This window comes from Lagenorhynchus albirostris, chromosome 16 (assembly GCF_949774975.1).
Source record: "Lagenorhynchus albirostris chromosome 16, mLagAlb1.1, whole genome shotgun sequence".
Classification (NCBI taxonomy): domain Eukaryota; kingdom Metazoa; phylum Chordata; class Mammalia; order Artiodactyla; family Delphinidae; genus Lagenorhynchus; species Lagenorhynchus albirostris.
This window is the reverse complement of record NC_083110.1, coordinates 70,310,750-70,334,867: the sequence shown is the minus strand read 5'-3', so window position 1 is coordinate 70,334,867 and position 24,118 is coordinate 70,310,750. Positions and strand designations below refer to the sequence as shown.

The following is a 24,118-nucleotide window of genomic DNA, read 5'->3' as shown; positions in this document are numbered from 1 at the left end:
TCCTGGGAAAAAATTCTTCTATGAAAAGGGGTGAGGAGAGGATTCTAAGGAAGGAAGTGGGAGGGAGATGGGCTGGGTTCGCTTCAGGAAGAAGGTGGTGACCAGCCAGAGGCAGGAGCAGCAAGGCCGGCGGGGACCTGCGGAAGGGAAGCTGCCATTGGTCCAGGAGACGGTGAAGCAAGAGAGGAGGTGGACCTCTGTCGGCCTGAAGAGAAGGATCTCAGAGGGATGGGCTCAGCTCCTGGAGAAAGATGAAGGCACAGAGGGAGGTGGGGGGTCTCTGGAATAAGAGGAGCGGCCGTGGGGACTCAGGGAAGATGTAGAACTTGAGAAAGTCTACGACACTGGAGTGTGTTTCAAGTTGGCCAAGAAGAAAGGCGTGAACAGCCCATCTCTCAAGGGAGGGAGGAGGTGGAGGGGGCAGAGGTCAGGCACGGGCGTGGGTAGGTGGGTGGTTGTGGACCTGTCGGCTCAGCCAGAAGCTTCCGGAACCTTCTCTGAGCAGGGAACACGTTGTAAAGAAATTCCATGCAGAAGAGCTGTTTGAGGAGGTGTATAGGAACTAGGCCCTGCATAAGAGGCTGGCTGGTGTTTGAGGGGCAGGTGGGTTCAGTGCAGAGGGGGACTATTGCATGTTGGACCAGAAAAAGCTCAAGTAGAATATCTCAGAAATCACGTCCCTGGAGCAGTCTCACTATTCACGAGGGACAGTCAGTGAAAGTGCCTGACGTGAGATGTTCAGTCAGTGCCAGGTTCCTTCCCTTCCAAGCTGATCTCCACCCGTTGGCAAACAAACAGCTCATCAGACAACTTTCCGTACAGCCAGGGAAGCCCATCATTCATCTTTGAGCCTTTTCCTGTTTAAAGAGTTTAAAATAGCCTGGGTGGTTATAGGCACCACACTTAGAATCCCTCCCAACCCATCACACGCTCACCTGCTTTTAAAGCCCAGCGCAGACCTGCAAGGAAATAAAACATGATTAAAAAAACAAAAATAAACACGAACAAAAAATGGCTCTTTCACCAGCAATCCCACTCCTGGACAAATATCCGGAAAAGATGAAAAGATACATGCAAATTCAAAAAGATACATGCACCCCAGTGTTCATAGCAGCACTATTTACAATAGCAAAGATGCGGACGTAACCGAAATGTCCATCGAGAGATGAATGGATAAAGAAGATGTGGTACATATATACAATGGAATATTAGCCATTAAAAAGAATGGAATAAGGTCATTTGGAGCAACATGGATGGACCTAGAGATTATCACACTAAGTGAAGTAAGTCAGACAGAGGAAGATAAATATCATATGTCATTTATATGTGGAATCTAAAAAAATGATACAAATGAACTTATATATAAAATAGGAATAGACCCACAGACATAGAAAACAAACTTATGGTTACCAAAGGGGAAAGGGGTGGGGAGGGATAAATTAGGAGTTTGGGATTTAAATTAGGAGTTTGACAGTACTATATATAAAATAGGTAAACAACAGGGACTTACTGTATAGCACAGGGAACTATATTCGGTATCTCGTAATAACCTATAATGGAAAAGAATCTGAAAAAGAACATATATATATGTTCATATATATATTCATTCATATATATATTCATTCATATATATATATATGTATATATATCTATCTGAATCGCTTTGCTGTACACCAGCAATTTACACAACATTGTAAATCAGTTATGCCTCAATTTAAAAAAAAAAAGGTTGTTTCATGTTGGTCTAAAGCAGAGATGTTTTTAAAAACACGTTTATTAAAAAAAAGTTTAGTGAATGTACTGAAACACACACTTAAAAATGGTTAAGATGGTGAATTTTATGTTACGTGTATTTTCTCACAATGAAAAATGAAAAGTTTTTTTTAAAAGGGAAAAAAAACTTACCGATCAAAGAGGAAGTTAGTTCAGTGAGAGGGTGGGTCAGCCCCAAGATAACTATGTGAAACAATAGAGAAAATGAGATACCCATTAGGAAAAAAACCGCCAGCCTATTAATCTTCTGAAACATGTCCCCAGAGCAGACTTTGATGCAGAACCACATCAGTGTGTGTGTAGGTGTGATTTCAGATTTGTCTGGTGAATGTGGCAACAGGAAGGGGAGGAGAAGGGGGGGACAAGCATCAATCAGAGGTCTTCTCTGGGCCGGGTGTTCCCTGTGTGTGCTCATTTAATCTTGCCAGTGACGCTGTGGGTTAGTGTTATTCTTCCCATTCTACCGGTGGGAATACTGAGTCTGAGAGCTATTCTAGAGACATATTTTGTCTACCTGGGCCTGGTGGAAACCTCTGATGCTTCCACCCGTCCTGTTTATCCACATGGGTCCCACTGATTTTCTTTTTTTGAAGAAGAGTTGATTTACAATGTTGTGCCCATCTCTGCTGTACAGCAAAGTGACTCAGCTATACACATATAGACATTCTTTTTTTTTGATACTCTTTTCCTTTATGGTTTATCCCAGGAGATTGCATATACAGTAGGACCTTGTTGTTTAGCCATTCTAAATGCAATAGTTTGCATTTACCAAGCCCAAACTCCCAGTCCCTCCCTCTCTCTCCCCTACCTCCCCATCCCTCCACCCTTGGCAACCACAAGTCTGAGCTCTATGTCTGTGAGTCTGTTTCTGTTTTGTAGATAGGTTTTACATTAAGCTGAAAGTCAAGGGCAGCACGGTTCTTGCTTAGGTCATGTTGTTCCTACCCTTACCATCCTGCCAGGAAAACTCCACTGATGTGCTGGGACTGCAGTAAGGTGGGTGACAGTGACACAACTCTGCTAACAAATGCTACCAGTCGTCAGGCATTCCTGTGGGCCAGGCACTGATCAGATACGAGACCAAAAGTAACAATTTAGTTAAGACCTTGGCCTTTCAAGTCAAGATAGACCTGCGTCTGGGTCCAAACTTTGGCTCTGCTACTTTCTAGCTGGGCAATCATCACAAAGATACCGAACGTATCCAGGCCTTAGTTTGCCACCTGTAGAAGAGGGGCAGTGCTAATCTCTTCCTAACAGGATTCTCAAGTGGATTAATGGCAGTTGAGCTATGGAAAGGGCTTAACAAAGTTGACACTGGAGCAAGCTGCCAGGAAGTGTAGCTCTCAGGAAATTATCAATCCTCCCAATAACTGTATGAGCTTACTATTATCCCTACTGTACAGATAAGGAAGCTGAGGCCTGAGAGGTTGTCACTTGCCCTAAGTCACATGACTAGGAAGTGGCCAGAGGCCTCAGATCTGCCCATCTCTCACCTGCAGCCACATCCAGGGAGTGGAAGGAGCTGGGAGCTCCCTGTTGGCTGTATATTCGGAAAACAGACTCTTGTTCCTGACGCTGATAAGTTCGGGGGGGCCGCGGAATAGATGCCCCGAGAGTTCACGGCCAGGAAGCCTGGATTTTCAGCAAAGCCACAGGAGGACCAGCTCTGTCCACCTGACCTGCTGCATTTTCCTTGGCTTTAGGAGCTGAGCGATCAGACGGGTTCAGAGTTCGAGAACTCTGATGTCAGATGGGTTATCACAGTGCCTGCCATCTGGAAACAGCCTGCCAAGCAGTTCATGAGACAAGCTGCCTACCAGGTAAGTGCGGGGCTGGGGGCAGGCAGGGCCCAAGATACACCTGGCGGTGGCTGTCACTCCACTCCAGGGTCCCCCAGCATTCACAGGCCTCCTTGGGGAGGCAGCGAGGGGTCTCCCACAGGTGGGGGGCCAGGAGCCTTCCCATTCCTCAGCTTCCTCCTCGGGGAGCAGCGGGCGTCAGACGGACAAGGGGAGGGGCTGGGCTCAGTTTTCCTTCTGACTTTATTCATTTCCAGGTCTTGTTGCCCCTGTAGGTTCCTTGGGGCTAGGATTGCAAACTGAGGTTCAGAGGTATTTCTCTGTGGGCAAATGGAAGTGAGACCCTCAAGGAAAAGGCTTGGGGAACAAGAATATTTGAACAAGGAAGAAATAAAGACAAGGCTGGTGGCCATGGACCAGGCCCATCAGCCTGGTGGAGGCCGAAAGCTGCACCTATGCGGCTGGGAAATAAAGGGAGTACGGTTGTCCTCTGCACGGTTCATCTTAGGAGCGACGGCAGGAGCACGGCATGTACGGGCGCCCCAGACAGGGGAGGGGGCTGCTGGACCTGCCTGGTGGAGGACGCCCACAGCGGGGTGAGGGCAGTGGTACAGTTAGGGAGCGAGCCAGTCAACATGGCGCCACGGAGCCAGAACATCCCAGCGTCGACGGCCAGCCCATCCCTCGTGGGTACAGCGGGCACCCCTGGTGCCAAAACCCCCGTGGCCTCCAGCCCTCACGTTGTTTGCGGACAACCTGTGCCACGACGGGGCTCCCATGAGTGTCTGACTTCGTGGCAAGGGTGGCAGAGGCCGTCCTGACCTGCTGTTCCGGTCCCGGGGACAGAGCTGGCCCCTGTTGTACGTAGTCCCCTGGGTTGATAAATGAAAGCCGACCCTGGGGCCTGGGTCAAGTCTGTGCTGAGAATCAGTTTTCAGAGCCTCCAGCCTGAGTGGGCTGGGGAAGATCACAAAGGTCGTAGATGTCCCCTTGTCCCCTGCCACACCTCTCAGGGGAGAGCCACCTTTCCCTGGAGACACACCTTTGATGTTGAGTTTGTGGCCACATGTATAAATATAAACCTTTCCTTTCAAAACGCCCATCTGATCAACGCTGATCTCTGCACACAGTCAAATGGCCCCAGGCACCTTGGCGTTATGAATTGTCCTGGACGCTTGAGGCTTTACTTCAGGCTGCAGGTAGAGTTCAAGGAAGGGCAGTGTTCCGCCCCCGCCCTCCCCCCCCGTGCTCTCCCATTCCCTTCCTTCCCTTCCCTGCCCCAGGCTGGCTCCTCTGCTCTCCCCTTCCTCTGTTCAGCGTGAGAATCTGGCTCAGTCTTTGTGTTTGCCAAAAATAGATTTGTTTTTATAGGGATGAAGGGAGAAGGTGGAAGTTCCAGAAGGAGGCAACTTCTTTAAAAAGGAAGAGACACAAATGCAGTTTCACTGTCCATGGGAGCCCTGGGCATCAGAGCTTTTCCTTGGTGTCAGCCTTCAGGCAGTGTCCAGAGACCCAAAGATGGGACACCGGGACATGGCTGTCTGCTAAGACACAGCCTGGGATCCTGAGTTTTCCCAGGAAGGATACTCAAGAATCATGGTTCTGACTTTCATTTTCCAGCCCATGGGAAGACTTCAGCAACAAACACGTGACCCGGAAAGGGGACAGTTCTTAGTTTTAGCCTGAAAAAGAAAGAGGTGCGGTGACGTGTAGATTTGTCGGGGCTCCTGGAGCCCTGGGCCGGCTCTTCAAGGACTGTCTCTCTGAGAGGGTGGGGCCAGTGTGGGGAGAGGCCCCTCACACTGGGGAGGCCAAGGGGGAAACCGGGCTGAGGGGGGTGTGGCGTCCTCTAGGCTTTGGCACCTCAGGCAGTAGGAGGGCCAGCAGCTCCTGGGCAGGGCCCAGGTGGCCAGCATAGATGGAGGGGATGCGGGAATTTGCTTCCTGAGGCCCAGAGACACGCTGTGGATTGGCATGTCCTCTCCATGCCGGGTAACGTTTGTCCAGGACAGTGTCTGTGCAGCTTAATTTTGGGCCCTTTGTAGCTCTGATTTGATACTTGTGTTCAGTTTACAGTCACTGGATGGATTCTAAGATGGCAGGTACCATTCATTCATTCTTTGGTCACTCGTTCATTTATTCATTGAACAGCCTGTGCCAGGGGCCTCCTGTGGCAGAACTGTGGTGGGCGCTCGAGTTGTAGGACAGGAGCCCTGCTCTCAAATCCCTTGCATCCAGGTGGTTCGTTGAAGCCATTTGTACTTCTGCCAAGGGGCAGGTGGCATATCAGGGGCACCCTCTTTAGCCTGTCTTCTGGGAGAGTCTTCATGACAAGATGGAAATAGAGTTTGCTAACTCTCCAAAATTAGCATCTCTCCAGCTCTCCCTCCTCACCTGCCATTTATTATGCAGAGTAAGAAAGATGCATACCTGTGATGGTTACGCTTATGTGTCAACCTGACTGGGCCTAGGGATACCCAGATATTTGGTCAGACATCATTCTGAGTGTTGCTGTGAGTGTGTTTTAGGATGAGATGAACATTTAAATCAATTAAATAGAGCAGATTGCCCTCCGTAAGGTGGGTGGGTCTCATTCAATCAGTGGAAGGCCTGACTAGAACAAAAGGCTGAACCTTCCTAGATAAAATGAGAGGGAATTCCTCCTGTCTGCCTGCCTGCCTGCCTGCCTGCCTTCAGATTGGAGCATTGTTTTCCCCCTGCCTTTGGACTCCAAATGAAATATCGCCTCCTCCTGCGTCTTGAGCCTGCCAGCAAGGGAATTATACCATCGGCCCTCCTGGCTGTCCAGCTTGCCGGCTGAGGTCTTGGGATTTGACAGTCTCCATAATCACGTAAGCCAATTCCTTATAATAAAGCTCTTTCTACATATGCATACATCCTACTGGCTCTGTTTCTCTGGAGGAACCTGATAAATACAGAACCTGAGCAAAAAACACAGTTCTTGGCCCGCCCAGCTTCTGAAATCTGAGAGTGCCCACCAGCCCTTCCACCTGATGTGCTGCTGCCTGTCGGCCTGGCTTCTGACAGATGAACAGGAAGGATGAGGAAGGAGGTGGGAGGGTTCTCCGTCAGAGCAGCTGGGAAACTCGTCTGTCCACCCTGCTTGCCTGTGGCAAGTGGAGCCCCTCATTCCGGGCTCATGGGAGGCCTCCCGAGCCCAAGTTCATGGCACGGTCGCATGGAGGCTGAAGGTCATCCTCCACCGGCCTGGGGGAGGGGGAAGAGGCCTGGACCAGAGCCAGGAGATGAATCTCTGGGCAGCATCTCCCGTGGAGAAGCAGGCCTGCAGGGGGTGGGCCTGGGGCCTGCACTTGGAGGACTGAGATTCACCGCCAGTGAGGGCCGCCCAGCACTTGACATGGGCACAGTTTCATCTGTGAAACTTCCAAAACTCCTCTTACGTCAAGTGATTGTTGAGAAAGTGGGTTAAGTCTCCATCTTTTATAATCCACAGCCTCGGGACAGCTTTAGACCCTTTAAGAACATTCAGTGAAAAGATGGTGGCAGAAGGAACGGCTGATGCCTCTTCTGAGGCCCTCAGAAAAGACCCAGAATGAGGAGATAGTTCCACTGCGTCCTGAGCACATGCATAGGAGGTAGTCCAGTGTATTTCTAGAGGCATTTTGCCTAAAATGTGTAACTCTGGTAGGTTCCAGAAACCTGTTAAATCAATGATGTTCCCCCACGTACGCTGATCTCCTCTAACACGGAGTTGCAGCTTGCATTTGCCTCCCTTTCTGAACAAACTGCAGTGAAAAGTAATCACGTCAGGAAAGAAAGCCCAGCCCATGACGCTCAGAAGCCACGCAGCTGCAGCTCTTTGCGGTCTGACACCAGGCCAGCTGAGTACTCCGCTGGGCCGGCCGTTTTTCTCAGCCGTGGACACAGCCCCTGGCGGATCTGCCTGGCTGACTGCAGGGCCAAGGAGCGGTGGTCGAGGTGGTCACGGCCCACGTCCTCGGCCTCCCTGGAGTGCGGTCTTCTCACCCACCCGCTCCTTTCAGGTGGAGCTTGTGACCAGGAAGCAGAGCGCTACAAACTACCACGATGGAGTTCTTACTGGCCCAGATTCGTGAAGTCAAATGGGGTAGCAACCTCCTTGTTCAGACGCTTTCTGATTGCAGAATCCTCAGGTCGTGTTTGCAATGCTCTCCTGAGAAGGGCCGGAAATTGCAGAATAAAGGCTGGCTGGAGGGATGGGTGACTCGTTCCTGCGGCAGCTGCTCTCTGAGCACCTACTGTGTGCTCCGGGGCAAGAAGACCTGACTGCTGCCCTTAGAAGGTGTACCATCTTGCAGGAGAGGCTAGACAGGTCCCCATGGATCTATAGTCGGGGGCAGAATATGCCAGGTGCTGGGCCGGGGGCCGAGCAGAGGGAGAGCTCACGTTGGAACGGAACAGTGGCCTTGAGATACCAGCTCCAGAGGCAGAATTATTGAAAGCGGAGAGAGGGCTCTCCTGCCCCGGTTGACCCTGGCCTGATCCCAGGAAAAGACCCCCAGGTCTCCTGCCAGCTGCCAGGCCAGAGGGCTTCTGCTGAGAAGGACGGCAAGTGTTTTCATGCGGAAACAAAGCTTACATTTCAGGGCACTGGATCCTTCTCTCAGAGGTAAAGACATCTGGGTTTCTGAGAGTGTGGCAGAGACGTTCGCATTTCCTCCTTCTCTTGGAGCCCACCAGCAGCTCTGGGAAGCCTCCTGGTGACTGGGAATCTGTGCAGAGGCAGCTGCCTCCCTTTGCCTCCCCCTCCCCTCTCCCTGTGACGTCCATGAGAGTTTGCTGGTAGGGACACGGCCCCTCACTCTCACTGGGGAGTGGACAGGGGGGCTGGCTTAAGCAATGGACTGTTGTTACTTTGTCCTGGGTCTCCCAGGCACTGCCGGGGCCCCCACTGACCTTGCCTTTCCCCTCCCCTCTGGTTTGGGGTCCTCTTCACCTCTGCTTCTGTCTGCATCCTGAGCAGGGTACTGTGGGGAAGCCCCCATGGAAATGGGTCAAAGCTTTGGCTGTGGAGCTGAGGCCAGCCCAGCTGGGGAGGGACAGGTGAAAGGCCCCCCGAGAGGTGCAGCCCACGCTGTTTGGGGCAGATTCAGGTCAGCCTGATTGTCTTTCACATCTTCAGGATGTGGGAGCATCCGGTGTGTGTGTGGGGTGGCCTCAGTCACACACCAGGTACCCTCGGCTGCCCTTGAGTGAAGAGCCTGGAGGAAAATGTAACATTCTCCTCCAGGCTCTTCACTCCTCTGGGCCTCTTGATGTGATTTTCCACGTAGATATTTCACATGTAAGTTAGAGACCCTGCTCAGAATTTCTGGGTAGGCATGGAGGAGAATAAGGGCGTCTATTTTCTGCTCTCCTTTGTCCCCTGCCGTCCCCATTCCCGCTGGGCCCAGGCCCCTGTTGCTCTTACCGGCCACATGGGAGCTGCCTGGCTGGTTGACATCCCAGTGGGACACAATGACAGGAATGTGCCTTTTGAGTGGGCAGAGCCCGTGCCTTTCCTCCACACCGAGTCCCGGGCACCACTCTGCTCTGCCCGCCCTAGCCTCCTCCAAGTTTATCCTCCACCCTGAACTTGTACATCCAGGGCCCACTGTTGCTTTGTAACGCGTCTCCTTCTCCCTCAGCCCATGTTGTGGGAGCTGGGCCTATGAGCTTCTGTTCTAGGAGGGCCTTGGCTTTACGTACAAACCCGTGAGGATAGAAGAACCAGTCCACAAGCGCTGTTCTTATAGACGGGGCTCCTCCTGGTGTCACTTTGGATTTCCTCTTCTGGGATCCTGGGGATAAAGGTTCAGAGGTTTCACTGTTCCTGGTGGCACCTGACACGTGTAACGCATGTCCTATTTCATCAGGCATCTTAACCTTTGTCTGCCTTTGTGCTGAGGGTGTCCGAGCCACTATGAGAAAGTGAGGCTGGGGGAGGGGGCACCTTCATTCCCTCGGATGGGGAAATCTTGTCGCGCATCTCTGTCACTAACCTATTGACCCGTGTAAGCTAAGGGCAGACCTGGCCTCTGACCTGGGGACCCTGCTGATGGGCACAGATGCTGCCCATGTGGTCGGCCTTAGCCAAGGGTACAAGGCAGGAAGGAGGCGGGTTCCTGGCGGAGGGTGTAGGCATGTGCGGTTCCATCTGTTTTTGTAATTCGGTCCAGACGGGTTCTGCCCTTGTGAGGCATTCATGGTTTCGGTTCGGTCCAGACGGGTTCTGCCCTTGTGAGGCATTCATGGTTTCGGTTCAGTCCAGACGGGTTCTGCCCTTGTGAGGCATTCATGGTTTCGGCAGAGTGGAGATTTTCAGTCACCTGCCGGCTGATGGTGTCTCATTAAGACGTAATTAACTGGTTCGTTTGGGGTGTGGTTATTAGTGACAGTGAATGACAGCAGGTCTAGGCGGTACTGTCGCAGAGTGAATGAGTAGAGAGCGTACCTTCAAACCAGTTCAGGAGTATTAGGGGCACCCACGGGTTTTGTCAAAGTACAGAGGCCTGGGCCCTACCCCAGCACCTGGAATTACTAAGAGCAGGAGAGCTGAGAACCAATTAAAGAGCTGGTCTGCAAGGCTCAAGACCTGGGCCTGGGCTGCTCTGCCACTTCTCTGGGATACGCTGGAGCCTAAGACTGGCCCGGTTTTAGCACTGAAAGGCCCGTGCCCCAGGAAACCGGGACAGTTGGTTGCCCTACCTCTCCGAGCCTTGGTTTCCTTCTTCATAGAGTGAAGGGGTTGGACGAAAGGCATTTCTAATTTCTAACCTGAGCTCCCCTCCCCTCCTTGCCCAGTAATTGACCCTCCTAAGATCCTTCCGCGCACGCCCGTGACTCTAGTCCAGCTCTTCCCCACCGGGTCACTGTACATGTGTGACATTAGGCAGACCTTTGTCCCTCGTTGACGAGATGAGCCCACTAACCCCCCAGGGGCCTGGGGACACCTGGGAGCCTTCTCCAAAGGGGTACCACGTGAGGGCGCATCCCGGGATTCCTCGGAAACGGCAGCAAAGTCAGCAAACACACTGCTGATCGAAGGAGCTAGTTTTTTGTTTGTTTTTTTTTGGTTTTTTTTTGCGGTACGCGGGCCTCTCACTGTTGTGGCCTCTCCCGTTGTGGAGTGCAGGCTCAGCGGCCATGGCTCACGGGCCCAGCCGCTCCGCGGCATGTGAGATCTTCCCGGACCGGGGCACGAACCCGTGTCTCCTGCATCGGCAGGCGGACTCTCAACCACTGCGCCACCAGGGAAGCCCAGGAGCTAGTTTTTATCTCCTATTGTGCTGGCGACCACGGAAAGCCGCGAGCTTGGGCAGCTTCAACAAGCAAGCTAGATCTCGTGCTCCAGGTCAAGGCCGTGAGAGGCCAGTCCGGGCTGTGTCTCTGAGCACCCTCAGAAGGCTGGTCCCGGAGCCTCCTGGCTGCCCTTCGTGAAGCTTGGAGGGGCTGTGACTGGAGCAAGCCAGGTGTCACGGGGCAGAAGCATTTCTGCTGTGAAAGGGGTAGAGGCTTTGAATAAGATAACTGTCAGTGGCCTTTCCCCCTGCGCTCTAGGAAGTGGGGACTCTGTGAGATTCCACGGGGGGCTTTCTCCTGGAACCTTCCTGGTGCTCTGGAGATAACAGGTCAGATTCCCACACGACAGAATCAGACGCTTGCATAGCTGAGGCCCAGTGATGGCCTTTCTGTTTCCTAGGCCACCAAAGATCGGGGTTTGCTACGATCCGGTCAGACCATTTAGTCCTGGAACCGGAAACAGACCATCGGCCTTCCATCCCGTGGTGGTTTTCAAAGTTTTCGGTCCTTTGCCCCTTTGTGCTTCTCAGTTCTGGGCCAAGCAGGCCCCAAATGCAGGAGGCCCTGAGGCTCACAGAGCCTGGAATTTCCCAAGGGCGCTTGTACATTTTCGTTCCCCACTCTGTGACGTTTGGGTACCTGGCTTGGGGACCAGCACCCGATCACCCCCGATTTTAGGCTCTGGAGAGGCCTGTGGAGGGAATTTCCCAAACAAGCAGCTTGTGAGTGTCCCTTCCTTGCGGGGTGTCAGCCCAAGGCGTGGGTGTCCTTGGAGGGGTCCTGGCCAGGGAGCCTGGGTCCCAGCCTTGCCTTCTGTCTTCCAGGCAGGCCTGGCTTCCCCCGAGAACTCAGAGCAGCTCATCATTGCCTTGGAGCCCGAGGCGGCCTCCATCTACTGCCGGAAGCTGCGGTTGCACCAGATGATCGAGCTGAGCAGCAAGGCCGCGGTCAATGGGTACAGCGCCAGTGACACAGTAGGAGCTGGGTTTGCACAGGGTACCTCCTGCTCTCTCTCTCCCCCTCCCTGCTGTCTTCCCTCCAGCCCCCTGCATGTTTCTGTGCCTTGGAGTTTTAAAGGCACTCAGTGCGGTCGTGAGAAATCAAGATGCTTCTGAAGGAGGTTGGCCCTTAAATACCTCTGTGCTCAGCCCCCTACCTGGCACTCCAAGGACCCCCGTAAACTCAGCAGCGGTTACCCTAGTTCGTCACCCACCCAAGTGCCTTAGGGGAGAGCACTTCTCTCCAAGAACCCAAGGGTGGCCTGAGAGCGGCTCTCGGCCTTGCATTTTACTGGGCGTTTACTCTCTCCTCTCTATTAACTGATTCTTAATCTAATCCCACTTGCTTGTTATTAATTCCTCCGTTAAGATTGTTGATTTATTGCTGACTCACTCACTGGGGCCGCTTCGTGTGTGATGAGCTCATTATGTGTCTTAACTATAAACCCGGCGAGAGTTGAAGCTAGAGATGGAAAGGGCTGACGTGTCCTGAGGGGCTGATGCTCGTTTAGCTGTGGGAAGGAGCATCGCCCATGGAGACCCGGGATGGGCATTTTAAGGGCCTTCTTCTCTTTAATGTTTACTATATGCAAGTTGCTCACAATCTTCTGCCTCAGGACTGTTTTCCCTGGAATGCAGGGTTCCGTCGGTCTGTCCAGGACCACGGAGTCTGCAGACACCCTGGATCACTCACAGCCACGTGAGTGAGCATGGAAGCTGATGGGTGCTGGGGAGGTGGCGCCGTGCGCCCCGGCTCTGAGCTCTGTGCCTGGGTGAGGGCTCCGAGGACAGAAAACCCCCCATCGCCCAAGCCCGTCTCCATCCTGCCCTGCAAGGCCCAGGCCCAGGAGGAGAGGGATGCCATCAGTGAGGACGGTCACCAGTTGGTCCCAAGCTTTCCTTGGTCCTCTTCCCAACGCCTGTCTCTGCACTGCCCGGGGTGCTGGGGCCCAGGCTCACGCTTCACAGGCACACATTCCTGCCCAGACAGGCCTCTCTTCCTCTTCACAGGGTGACTCTGCCCCGGCAGCCACTGCTCTTCATTTTGAACCCAGGGTGGAGGCGTCTGTGAGCCTCAGCCATGAGACAGTGGCAGGAAGTTCGCTTGTCCCCAGGCTGCTGCCTCAGCCTGCTGGGGCCACGTGTTCGCACCCTGGATCTGATTCACCCAGAATGAATGGAAACGGGCTTCCCCTCAAGTGTGAGGGCTTGATTTGCTTTTTCTCACAATGCTTGGCCTCCCCATCGTGCCAAGGCTGGCCTCACCGCTAACTAAATCCAATGCATTCATGCTTTAAATACTCAGGATGATCTCGTTATTTACATTTCCTTCTTCATTGTTGTAACTGGAAAAAAGAGGAGTGACTGACTGGGCTCTGTATTTCATATGCTGGTGCTTTCGCAATTGTTCATAAACAGCAGCTCATGTCAGAATTAGCTAATTCAACACAGCATTGACGCTTCTTAAGTATAACGTTCACATTTGAGGGGGGAATTGTTTTGAATGCTTGCCTTCCCCAAGAGCTCAGTTTTTGGTTCCCTTTCTTTACCATATCCTACCTACCTTCACACTGCTGTGTCTGTGTCCTGTGCCTTGTGGGATTTACTGTTGTTTCCTGTGCTCAGAGGGGTGTCTTTGGTTTTTGAAATCCTCAAATCGTTGGCCACCATCCCTCAGAGGGGCAGTGAGACAGGGGTTCTATCTCAGCGTTGCTTTACGGTGGGAAGCTGTCTCCCGGAAGGACGGGGTGCTTGCTATGTGCCGAGGCCTGGCAGAGCACTTAATCCGGGATACCCAGGATGGCATTAATACCCTGAGGCCCCCTGGCTGTTTTCTGCCCTCCGATGCTCCTCCCCGATGGACTCCCAGTGGCGGCCACTGAGGAGACCAGAGCTGGCACTATGCCTCCAGCACTGCAGGGTTTGCTGTCGGTATTATTTTACTCCAAAAAGACTTAACGAGATTAGAAAAGGCTACATTTTTCTCCATCTTGGGCTTAATTTGCCCGAAAAATGAGATAATTTTTTGAAGCTTAGAACATGTTTTATTAGCCTCACTAGGCCGTTTATTATGAATGCCATTTCCTTAGTCATCTAGATTGTTTTAGAAAACCAGTGCCACTACAAGGTGTGCAATATAAGTTCATCTGGAGCCGGTGTTGGGAACAGCAGAGAAGCCCTGAGTTTGGAGATCCCTCCCAGGCCCGCGGGAACTCTTTAATCGGCGGGGGGGGGGGGGGGGGGGGGGGCGGCCTCTCTGCTGTAAACCAGAACCTGAGGAACGTAAGGCTGGCCCCATGTTTGCCATTCTAATCCCCAGAGAAGATGTTTTGCAAACACTGTGCTCCTTGCTGAAGGAGGCTGGAGGGTCAAGGGTTCTTTATTGGATAACCAGCAACAGATGGATTTGTAGGGCTTAGGGACTAAAAAAATTGGTCGGGAGGACACTTGTGGGGTGGGACAGCAGAGTGGTGGACAGAGCCTTCGTCTGTAAAGCCAGGATTGCTCTAAACTGTTCATTGTAGTGATCATTTGTTGGGTTCCCAGTCTCACACTTGGTGCTTTGCCTTCCTTATCACTTGCTGTGTGCCTGGTGTCACAGTGGGTGCTGAGGATAAATCAGACGGCTGGTCCCTGCTCTGCCTGTGAGAGACGTTAAGTGATTTGCCCAGATTCCCATTGTGCCTGTGCTCTGCTGCTTCCCAGGCTCCCTCTCACAGCACCTTTCTCACCTCTTAACATTCGTATTCTGCACTTTCAGACTTCACTCTAAATTGTTAAATCTCAAAGGCAGAGGGGGTCCGTGGCCTGAGGGTTAATTTCAGGCTGCAAGACAGAGTCGTGGGAACTGCAAGTCCCTTGACCTCCCTGACCTGGTTTCCTCGTCTGAACACAGGGCGATATGATTTGTGCCTGTCCGCCTCACGGGGCTGTCAGGAGGCCTGCGGGGCAAGAAATACCCATGCGAGTCACAGCCACTGAGTACCCCGAGCCACCCCCAGGTTGTCCCGCGGTGTGCAGGAAAAAGGCAGCGCCGACTTTTCTAGGTTCAGCCGTGCCACCTTGAGGCTAAAGCGCCACCTTGTGGCTGAAGAGCATGTCGACTTCAACGGGGTCTGGAAAGGGCTCCTGGCCGTTTATCCAGGATCCAGATTAGGAAAACATACCCCGCATTCCTTGTATCAGACAAAGCTGCTTGATGTGAAATTATTTAACCAAGCGCACTGAAGGCTGCTTGGCAGACAGCCTCCTCACTGGGGCAGCAAAGCCGGGAAATTGGCCTATTTTATGCGCATTCCCCTGAAAGTGTCCCTGGAGGAAGGGAATCTCATCAGGGTGAGCTTTTCAGCAGGGCATTGGCCAGAGCTGCCAGGCAGATGAATAGATGAAGGCTGGTGGAAATAGCTACTTGCTCTGGAAGAGCTGACTCTGTCATTCCCTGTGTTGCATTTATGTAATCATTTTGATCAAGTATCGCCAAATGTTCTGTTCCTAAACCTCCCAGGCTCTTTTACCTCCACTGACTGCCAGCTTTTTCATGTTTTCTTACCCGTCGTTATTTTCTTTCTGTTGGCCACTAGCTAAGGAACACATACGACGTAATCGGCAGAGTCGAACCTTTTTGGTGGAGAATGTCATAGGAGAAATCTGGTCCGAGCTGGAGGAAGGTAGCATCCTTAACGTCCTTTGCCCCTGCTGGATTGTGTGTGTGTGGGGGGGGGGCTGGGGGGGGCGGGGGCGGGGCGGGGGCTGCTGGCAAAAATGCATTTCTATTTGTTCCTTTTGTACTTTTGGAAAATGTTCCAGATCAGTTGGTTTTACAGACCACTCACCCAGGGAGAGCTCTTTTTGGAGCTGTAATTTTGCATGTTCTAAAACCATATAGGTTCTTCAGAAGAAAAGTAGGAATTGGAACTCACCAGTTCCAGAGTGAGTCTTGTGCTAAACAGCAGGTCATTTGATGGTGCTATTAACTTGGCAGGAAGTGGTCCACACGTGTCAGGTATGCAGCAGCGCATGACCTGAATGCTTTAGTCCTAAAGGTTCACTCATCTGGGTTCATCATCCATGCTAACCGGCACTTCTGGGCAGACACTATCTCATCTCTTTAGTCATGAGTAACTCACTGTGTGGCTAATTAGCAAAACTGTTGTACTAATGAGTGTTGATGGTGCTTAGCTGGGTGCACCAAGTCATCCTGCCAGCTTGTTCCAGGACGTGATGGACAAGTGGTCTATATAAAGGTTGGCTGTTTTTGTACCAGGTGACAAGTATGTGGTAGTGGACAGTGGCGGTGGCACCGTAGACCTGACAGTCCACCAGATACGGTTACCAGAGGGACACCTTAAAGAACTGTACAAAGCAACAGGTAAGCCTGAGAAAATGAGAAAAACGGCTAATTTTCTCATACCTGAACTGTTTTACCCATTTCAGATTTCTCTCAGTATCTCATTCTTTCAGTGCCATCAGCATGTGGAATTACAGGCAGTAGAGGATACGGATGCATGAGACCAGAGAGTTAAATGCAGTTAAATGGGGCTTCCCTGGTGGTGCGGTGGTTGAGAGTCCGCCTGCCGAGGCAGGGGACACGGGTTCGTGCCCCGGTCCGGGAGGATCCCACATGGTGCGGAGCGGCTGGGCCCATGAGCCATGGCCGCTGAGCCTGCGCGTCCGGAGCCTGTGCTCCGCGGCGGGAGAGGCCACAACAGTGAGAGGCCCGCGTACTGCAAAAAAAAAAAAAAAAAAAATTGCCGTTAAATGGCCTTTAAAACACAAACCACCATAACTTGGGTTTGGGCATAAAGTGAGCCTGTTTCAGATCCTGGCCACGATCGTCACCTGTGATTTGGTTAAGCTTTCTAGGGAGGTCCCACGATGCCTGGTCTTGATTCAAGATCATCAAACCAAAGAACATTGTCTTCTTCTTGGTGGGGTGGGGATGAGTCATTAGTAGATCACAGGGACTAAGTGAGGTCTGCTGGTTTTCCAGACACTGTCCTTGGATTTCTTGGGTGGGAAGACCATGATGCCCCTAGTTAGTTAAATGTATTGATTTTATTTAAAATGTAATTGATTTTAAACAGATTGTTGACGAGTGATTTCTGTAGGAAAGTTTCTCCACGTGGAATGAGAAGAACCTAAGGGTTTTAAAGTGTAAGTAAAAATGCATAGCTGCGGTCTGCTGGCTAAGTGGGTCCAAGGCTGTGCTGCTGTCTTTGAGCAGAGCCCGGAACCCAGGGCAGCTGCTTCTCAGACGCCGGCTTCCACTTCTGGCCATCGTTAACAGTGGTCTCCCTTTGTGTTCTGGACTCAGGTGGACCCTACGGATCTTTAGGAGTAGATTATGAATTTGAAAAGCTTCTGTGTAAAATATTCGGGGAGGATTTTATCGAGCAATTCAAAATCAAGCGTCCTGCGGCCTGGGTTGACTTAATGATTGCATTTGAGTCTCGCAAAAGGGCAGCTGCCCCGGACCGAACTAACCCTCTGAATATCACCCTGCCCTTCTCCTTCATTGACTACTACAAGAAGTTCCGTGGGCACAGTGTGGAGCACGCCTTGAGGAAGAGCAAGTGAGCTGGGCCCATGTTTGGCTCGGGACAGTCTGGGGGGTAGAATGTGTTCGTGGGGAGGAGGAAGGTGGTGTGGACTCTGAGTTCCAATCCGACACACTTGCTGTGTGACCTTGGGCAAGTGACTCAACTTTTTTGTTCCTTGGTTTCTTCACCTGGAAAATGGGCATGATAATTCCACTTACCTCAAAGGGTTGTTGTGAGGATGAAATGTATTCATATATGCTTAGCACAATGCCTGAGATCTGGAAAATACTACCTCTGTGTCAGCTATGATTACGCGCTAAAAAGATAAGCTGTGTGAAATCAGGGAAGTTTGTCTGTTTGGGGCCCTGCTTTATCCCCAGTGTCTACAACAGAACCTGATGCATAGGTAGTAGGTGCTCGGTAAATATTTGTTGAATTATTTATCACCCTGCCTTCTGCACTAGACTTTGGCTTCCACTGTCTCAGGGGAATGTTGGCCCCAGGCAAAAGCAAAGAGAAACAAAAGAGGTTATGCCTTAGCTTTGAAGCTTCTAAGAGTCTAGGTCCTGGTGGTTTAGTGTATTTCTGAGGGTTCTTTGGACTTTCAAGCCCCCTTCAGCCCCCTCGGATGTGACAACCATTCTGCCAGGGCCCATGACTATGCAGGTTAGCCCGGGTATCCTTTATACACTCACCGCTCGTTCTCTCTCTGCCATGCCTCCACAGTGTGGATTTTGTGAAGTGGTCCTCGCAGGGGATGCTGAGGATGAGTCCAGATGCCATGAATGCCCTTTTTAAGCCGACCATCGATAGCATCATTGAGCATCTCCGTAAGTGATCAGCCAGGGCTCGGCCACTCAGTGGCCAAGAATGGGGACTGATGTTTCCAATGTCACCAACCAGTGTATGTGAAGTCAGGATGGCAGGGGGTCTGGGTCTTGGAGCCGCAGGCCAGGGCCCCGGCAGGAGTGGGCAGGGCCTGGGCATGCATGAGGGTGGTTGCTGGGCACTGGCTGTGGATCCCTCACCTCAGGTACTGCAAAGCAGCCCAGAGCCTGTTCTCACTTGGGCTTCCATTTGGCTTCAAAAGTCAGAGAGGTGGGAGATCTAAAGCAATATTATCATCGAGTGACAGGCCTTAGGGAATGGACGGTCTTTGCTGTATCAGAACAAATTAGAAATCACAACCTCTGCTAGGGAGGAGGAACTGTTGTGTAAACCAAAGAAAGGTCTCCCACAAGAGAGCAAAGGGAATCTGGCCGTGCACTTAACCTGCTCCCTCAGGGGCCCTCGCCCAGGGACACACAGTAGGCTCACCAGGGGCCTCTTTCAGTGTCCAGGCCCTCCACACCCTTCCCACCCTGCACCTACACAGTCAGAACTCCTAGAGGTGGGATGGGAGTTTTATGAAAACCAAAGAATAATATTGATAACAGCCTGCCTTAACAGAACCACAGGTTTGGAGAGGGCAAGGGGTATTCATTTATGTGTAACAAAGAACTACGTAAACTGATCACTGTCTAGCTGTTAAAATAGGTTTCTACTTAGCAGTAGCTTTGGTTTTTATTCCTGAACATATTGGTGTACAAACCCCTCCTTTCTTTAAAAGATTGGCTCTACAAAAATATTCCGTTCAACAAGGTCAGACTAAGCCTGTCCTCCAGCTGGCCCAAGCGGCTTTGTCCATTCTCCACATTCTCAGGCCACCCAATCCCCCCCTGGCTTTTGGTGACAGGTCTCTGTCCATTACTCTTCCCTTTCAGGGGACCTGTTTCAGAAGCCGGAAGTGTCCACGGTCAAGTTCCTCTTCCTGGTGGGCGGCTTCGCCGAGGCGCCCCTCCTGCAGCAGGCGGTGCAGGCTGCCTTCAGCGACCAGTGCCGTATCATCATCCCCCAGGACGTGGGCCTCACCATCCTCAAGGGCGCCGTCCTCTTCGGCCTGGACCCCACTGTCATCAAGGTGCGCCGGTCCCCGCTCACCTACGGGGTTGGGGTGCTGAACCGCTACGTGGAGGGCAAGCACCCGCCCGAGAAGCTGCTGGTGAAGGACGGCACTCGCTGGTGCACTGACGTCTTCGACAAGTTCATCTCCGCTGACCAGTCCGTGGCCCTGGGCGAGCTGGTCAAGCGCAGCTACACCCCGGCCAAGCCCTCCCAGCTGGTCATTGTCATCAACATCTATAGCTCTGAGCTCGACAACGTGAGCTTCATCACCGACCCCGGGGTGAAGAAGTGCGGCACGCTGCGCCTCGATCTCACGGGGGCCAGCGGCACTGCCGTGCCCACCCGCAGGGAGATCCAGACCCTCATGCAGTTCGGGGACACTGAGATCAAGGCCACGGCCGTGGATGTAGCCACCTCCAAGAGCGTCAAGGTTGGGATCGACTTCTTAAATTATTAACTGGCCCTCCCCGCCGCCTGTCCCCTTGGGCTCAGCTCACCTGCATCTGCTGACCTCAACCCTGACTGTTCTTTCCCTGCCCTTGACCCTAGCCATCACCCGTCTGAATTTCAGCAGGGAAGATGAGAACAGCCAGGGCTAGAAATAATTAGGGATTTTTGAGAGCACACTGGAGTCAGAAAAACTGTTGGCAGTGAAGATGGAGATGGGGAAATAAGGAATTTGAGGATCCCAGAAAAGCAGCTAGTGTTCATAGGTACGAAGTGGTGAAACCCCCACCCCCACCCCCCGCCGCCCCACAAGGGAATCAGTACATTTCTGCAGCAGTGATCGGGCTTGGGTCGAAGAGATCTCCCTTACGTAGAACTTAGGATGCCCTGTCGCGATCCTTCCAGATTTGAAATAAGATCTTTGAGCCAGGAGGAGATTCTTCATCTCTCTCGAGACTTTTCTTTTTTACATGTTTTGGATGGCAGTCGCTTATAAAATGCCATCCATCTGCAGTTAATTTCTTTTCATCATGGTGTGTTTAAAAGTGATGATTCACTGGGAACTTGGAGGAGGGTTTTTAGCTGGTGGGAGAAGACTGCCTACACTGGGCGCTATTTTAGGTTCTCATAATTTAAATTCCAGAAAGGGTTAGTGAAGAATAACTGTAGCTTCAGCTAATCCACTAGGATTTGTGAGTGGGAGAGCTGACACCTCGACTTTTCAGCAGGTAAAAATTTGCTTCGAGGGAAATGGATATTGAGCTAGTGACATATCCCAAATTATATGCGGTGATAGAACTCCCCAAAGGCCAAATCCTGATTTCTGAATTCATAAGTAATCTGCGTTAACCTTCGTAGGATTCTGTGTGAGAAAATGAAGTTGCAGGTTGCCTCGTTCACATCACCAAGCCCGGGAGTCCGGAACAGCCCCTCCCCTTGACAGGCACACGTATCTTAAACTAACTCCCTCCTCCCTGCTTGCCCTCATCTCCCTAAGAGATTTGGCCATTTATTTCCACATTTTGAAAAGAATACATTGGTGATACCTGGGCAGAGAAATGTTTCATTTAAAATCTTCAGTTTTAAAACTAGAACTGAAGGTTCTATCTAAAGGCATTCAGAGATCTGTACTTAGTGAATGAAGCTGGGTTTTTTCAAAGCAGATCTGTGGATCTCCCGCGCAAGAACTGCCTGGGTGCTTCTGAAATACATGTTCCTGGATTCTGTCCCTTTTATGAACTCAAGTCTTGGAGAGGGGAACCAGAATCTGCAATTTTTAGTAAATGCCACGGGGGACTGTGGTTCAGTTGGAATTTGAAAACTCCTAACTTTAGGGTTTTGGAAAGCTGGGGCCCAGACCAGAGCCTGCAGCTTCCAGTTGGGTTCCCTTAGGGAGTGAGTCCGCAAGTGAAGAACCACAATCCCACACGTTGCCCTCTTGTGAGTGGGGCCGGAGCTCCAGCTGGCTTGGGGAGGGCACTTTTAACCTTCACAGGAAGGGCCTGGGGAGGAAAAAGATTGGAAGAAAGGCAGCCTCAGAATGGGGCTGAGGAACCAACGGGTGTGTGTGTCCGCTCTCCATCCTTCCCCACTTGCAAAGCCAGTCTTCAACATTCAGGAGCCAACTGAGGAAAAGCATCAAGAACCTGACTCAGCCCATGTGATCTGTTCAAAGCTGTCTCTTCCACCTGCTGGAGTTAACTCGATTTTAAATCACCAGAGGCATGCATAACGAATGAGGGGAGGGTGGATGACTCAGCCACTAACTCTGAATGCAACTTGGATTCACAAACCCATTATCATATGCAGATTTTAAGTAGCATTTCCAACTTCATGCTAAGTGTCTTCTTTTTCACATCGCTTGCTGCAGAATTCCCTACTAGAATGTGAAACACTAACAAACCCAGAACTAGAGGATGCTAGTCACATACTTAGTAGCGGGGTTTCGCATCGAGACACAGATGTGGCTCTAGGGTTCTCTCGCTGCCTGCTCTGCTTCAAAAGCTAAATGTTATGGGTCTGTCTTTGGTGTTGCCAGCCATACTCTACAAACAAGACTTTTCCATTTAGTTATAAGTAATATAATTTTATGTACATATAATATTAGAAAATTGTACAGAATCTTGATTTCTACAATATGCTCTTGTTAAAAAAAAAAAGGGAAAATGCTCTTTGAATTTTGTTGATGACATTGCTGCCTTTAAGTTTCCATGGTTTCATTTCTTAATTGTGCTTACTAGACATTGATTTGTACTGATGCTAAGCTATGGACTGTGTGCGCAGACCGAGCAACAGACAGAGGTGCCTAGGGTCAGAATCCTCTACGAAATAGACCGGCTGGATTGACAGCTCCATCAGACCTTTCTACACACACATCCTTCCCAAAGGTTCACAGTTTATATTTAAAGGTGCATAATAATGTATCGATTCTCCTGAACTGTCTTTGAGAGCTGAACGTTCTGGTTCTGTAAGCCATGTGACCGTGCAGAAAAACCTCCGAAGACTCTGTGTCCCTGCAGGGTTGTCAGCGTCTCCTCGTGGGGCGAAGCAGTCACTCTGAAGGCAAAGTGTGATGTTTTCAGGACACCAGCATCAAAGGGAGGAATCAGGTGGTACCCAAATCCAGCTTTTCTACTGGATTAAGTGTAAGTGTGAGTAATAGAGTCAAGTCCTTTTCTTGGCTAATGTAAGGCCTTTCCCATCTTGCATTAAGGATGTCTCCTTGTCTATTTCTCTTAAATGAAATGGTTGAAATTTGCAATGTTGGCAAAAAGATGATGGAGAGGGGGTGATGATTTTACTGGATTTTCTTCTGCTCCAGAGATGCAGCCCTGATAGTCAGACTTCTTAGAGGGAATCCTCAAATCCACCCCTTCTCCCCTTCCCCCCCCACAGAAATATTCTAGAGTAAGAACACTGGATAGGTACATGTGGACACATTTTCTAATCTTAGAAAGTTTCTAAAAGGCCCGTTGTCTTAACGCATCACTCAGTTGTCCCTGGCATATTATCTGAGGTTCAAGTTTCTTGGAAGCAGAACTGTCAAAGGGTTTCCTTTGTAACTTCCCTTTCTGTACACAGCAGGCATTAATAAATGTTGAATGTCAGACAAGAATGTCACATGGACAAGAGAGGAAAGAGGAAACATACAAGCGTTTCTGCAGACCGATGGCTAAGATGAATCCAGATTACAGAGCCTGCCCTACCCCTAGAATGTTATTTAGATCAAGTTTAGCTTTTAGAGTCCAGGTCTGGTTAATTGCCAGGGTGGCAAAGAATCGCATGCACCTATATAAACAGGAGTCAAAATGCATTATTAGCTGAAGATCGAATCACACATTGTAGAGATGAAATAGCTGTGATTAAGCTGCGTATTTATGCTGGGAAATGGCTGAAGTGGGTGACTAGTATAAAAGTTGTTGGCCATAACATCGTATCTCTTATCGGCTTGGAATATGGAAATATATTCAAAAATAACAGCCACTGGGGTCTTGTTCACTATAAATTTGAACTTCACAGAACGTGGCAGCAATTCACAATCTGACTGTATCTGTATCTGACTGTATCTTCACAGATGTCTAATAAAGCAAAACTCTGGATCTCATGTGGCCCAGACTTCTTTTGTGCACTCTGAATTTGTAAATGGAATTATAGATACATTACTGACTTTCCCCTCTGCCCCATCTCAGATGGAAATTGATTTTCAGGTCTTTTCCTAGGTGTTGCAAGCTTTATTAACTTTCATTCCAATAAGACTGGCTCCTCTGTTCACTGGGAACCAAGCCTCCATGGACATCCACGAACCCCTTTTCCCTTGAAGCCAAAGAAAGCAGCCTTGCCAGAGAGAAGGCAGATAAGCCACAGTGACAACGGACAACTCCACTGCACCCAAATGAAGGTCATTAAAAAAAAAAAAGCAGAAGGCCAAGGACTGATGCCTTGTCCTCTGGTGTCCTAGCAGGCACAACTGGCTGGCCGCTGCATCTAGGGTCTTGGGTTTATTCCAGGCTCTACGTCTGGGTCACCCTCCAGAGTTGGCTCTAGGAGTTTCTGGATAGTCTGAGGTGGGCCCTAGGACCTCGAGGGAGGTATAAATGGCTTCTTCCTAAGTGGGTAGCTACACCAGCTTTCATCTGAAGTTTAGTTCCCATGAGGAGAGGTCGGGAAGGCCAGGATGTACCGTCAAACAAACGTGTATTGCAAAGTAGAGCCAGCAGGCAGTGTGGCTGCCGTTTCCTCATCTGTAGGGAGCGGCTGGGACTAGCCGTCTGTAAAGGCCACTCAATCCCTGGATCTGGGTCACACGGTGGGCATC

The 24,118-nt window shown here is 50.9% G+C and overlaps 1 protein-coding gene across 1 annotated transcript in view; it reads left to right on the top strand.

Moving 5' to 3' along the window:
- HSPA12A (heat shock protein family A (Hsp70) member 12A) overlaps positions 1 to 24,118 on the top strand; it is a 78,198-nt gene that overhangs the window by 44,742 nt on the left and 9,338 nt on the right. Inside the window, exons 6-12 of the mRNA XM_060126457.1 lie at positions 3,477 to 3,593; positions 11,699 to 11,870; positions 15,454 to 15,540; positions 16,137 to 16,241; positions 17,187 to 17,445; positions 18,139 to 18,242; positions 19,176 to 19,786. Coding sequence (XP_059982440.1) covers positions 3,477 to 3,593; positions 11,699 to 11,870; positions 15,454 to 15,540; positions 16,137 to 16,241; positions 17,187 to 17,445; positions 18,139 to 18,242; positions 19,176 to 19,786 — 1,455 coding nt within the window. The remainder of the gene's footprint in view (positions 1 to 3,476; positions 3,594 to 11,698; positions 11,871 to 15,453; positions 15,541 to 16,136; positions 16,242 to 17,186; positions 17,446 to 18,138; positions 18,243 to 19,175; positions 19,787 to 24,118) is intronic.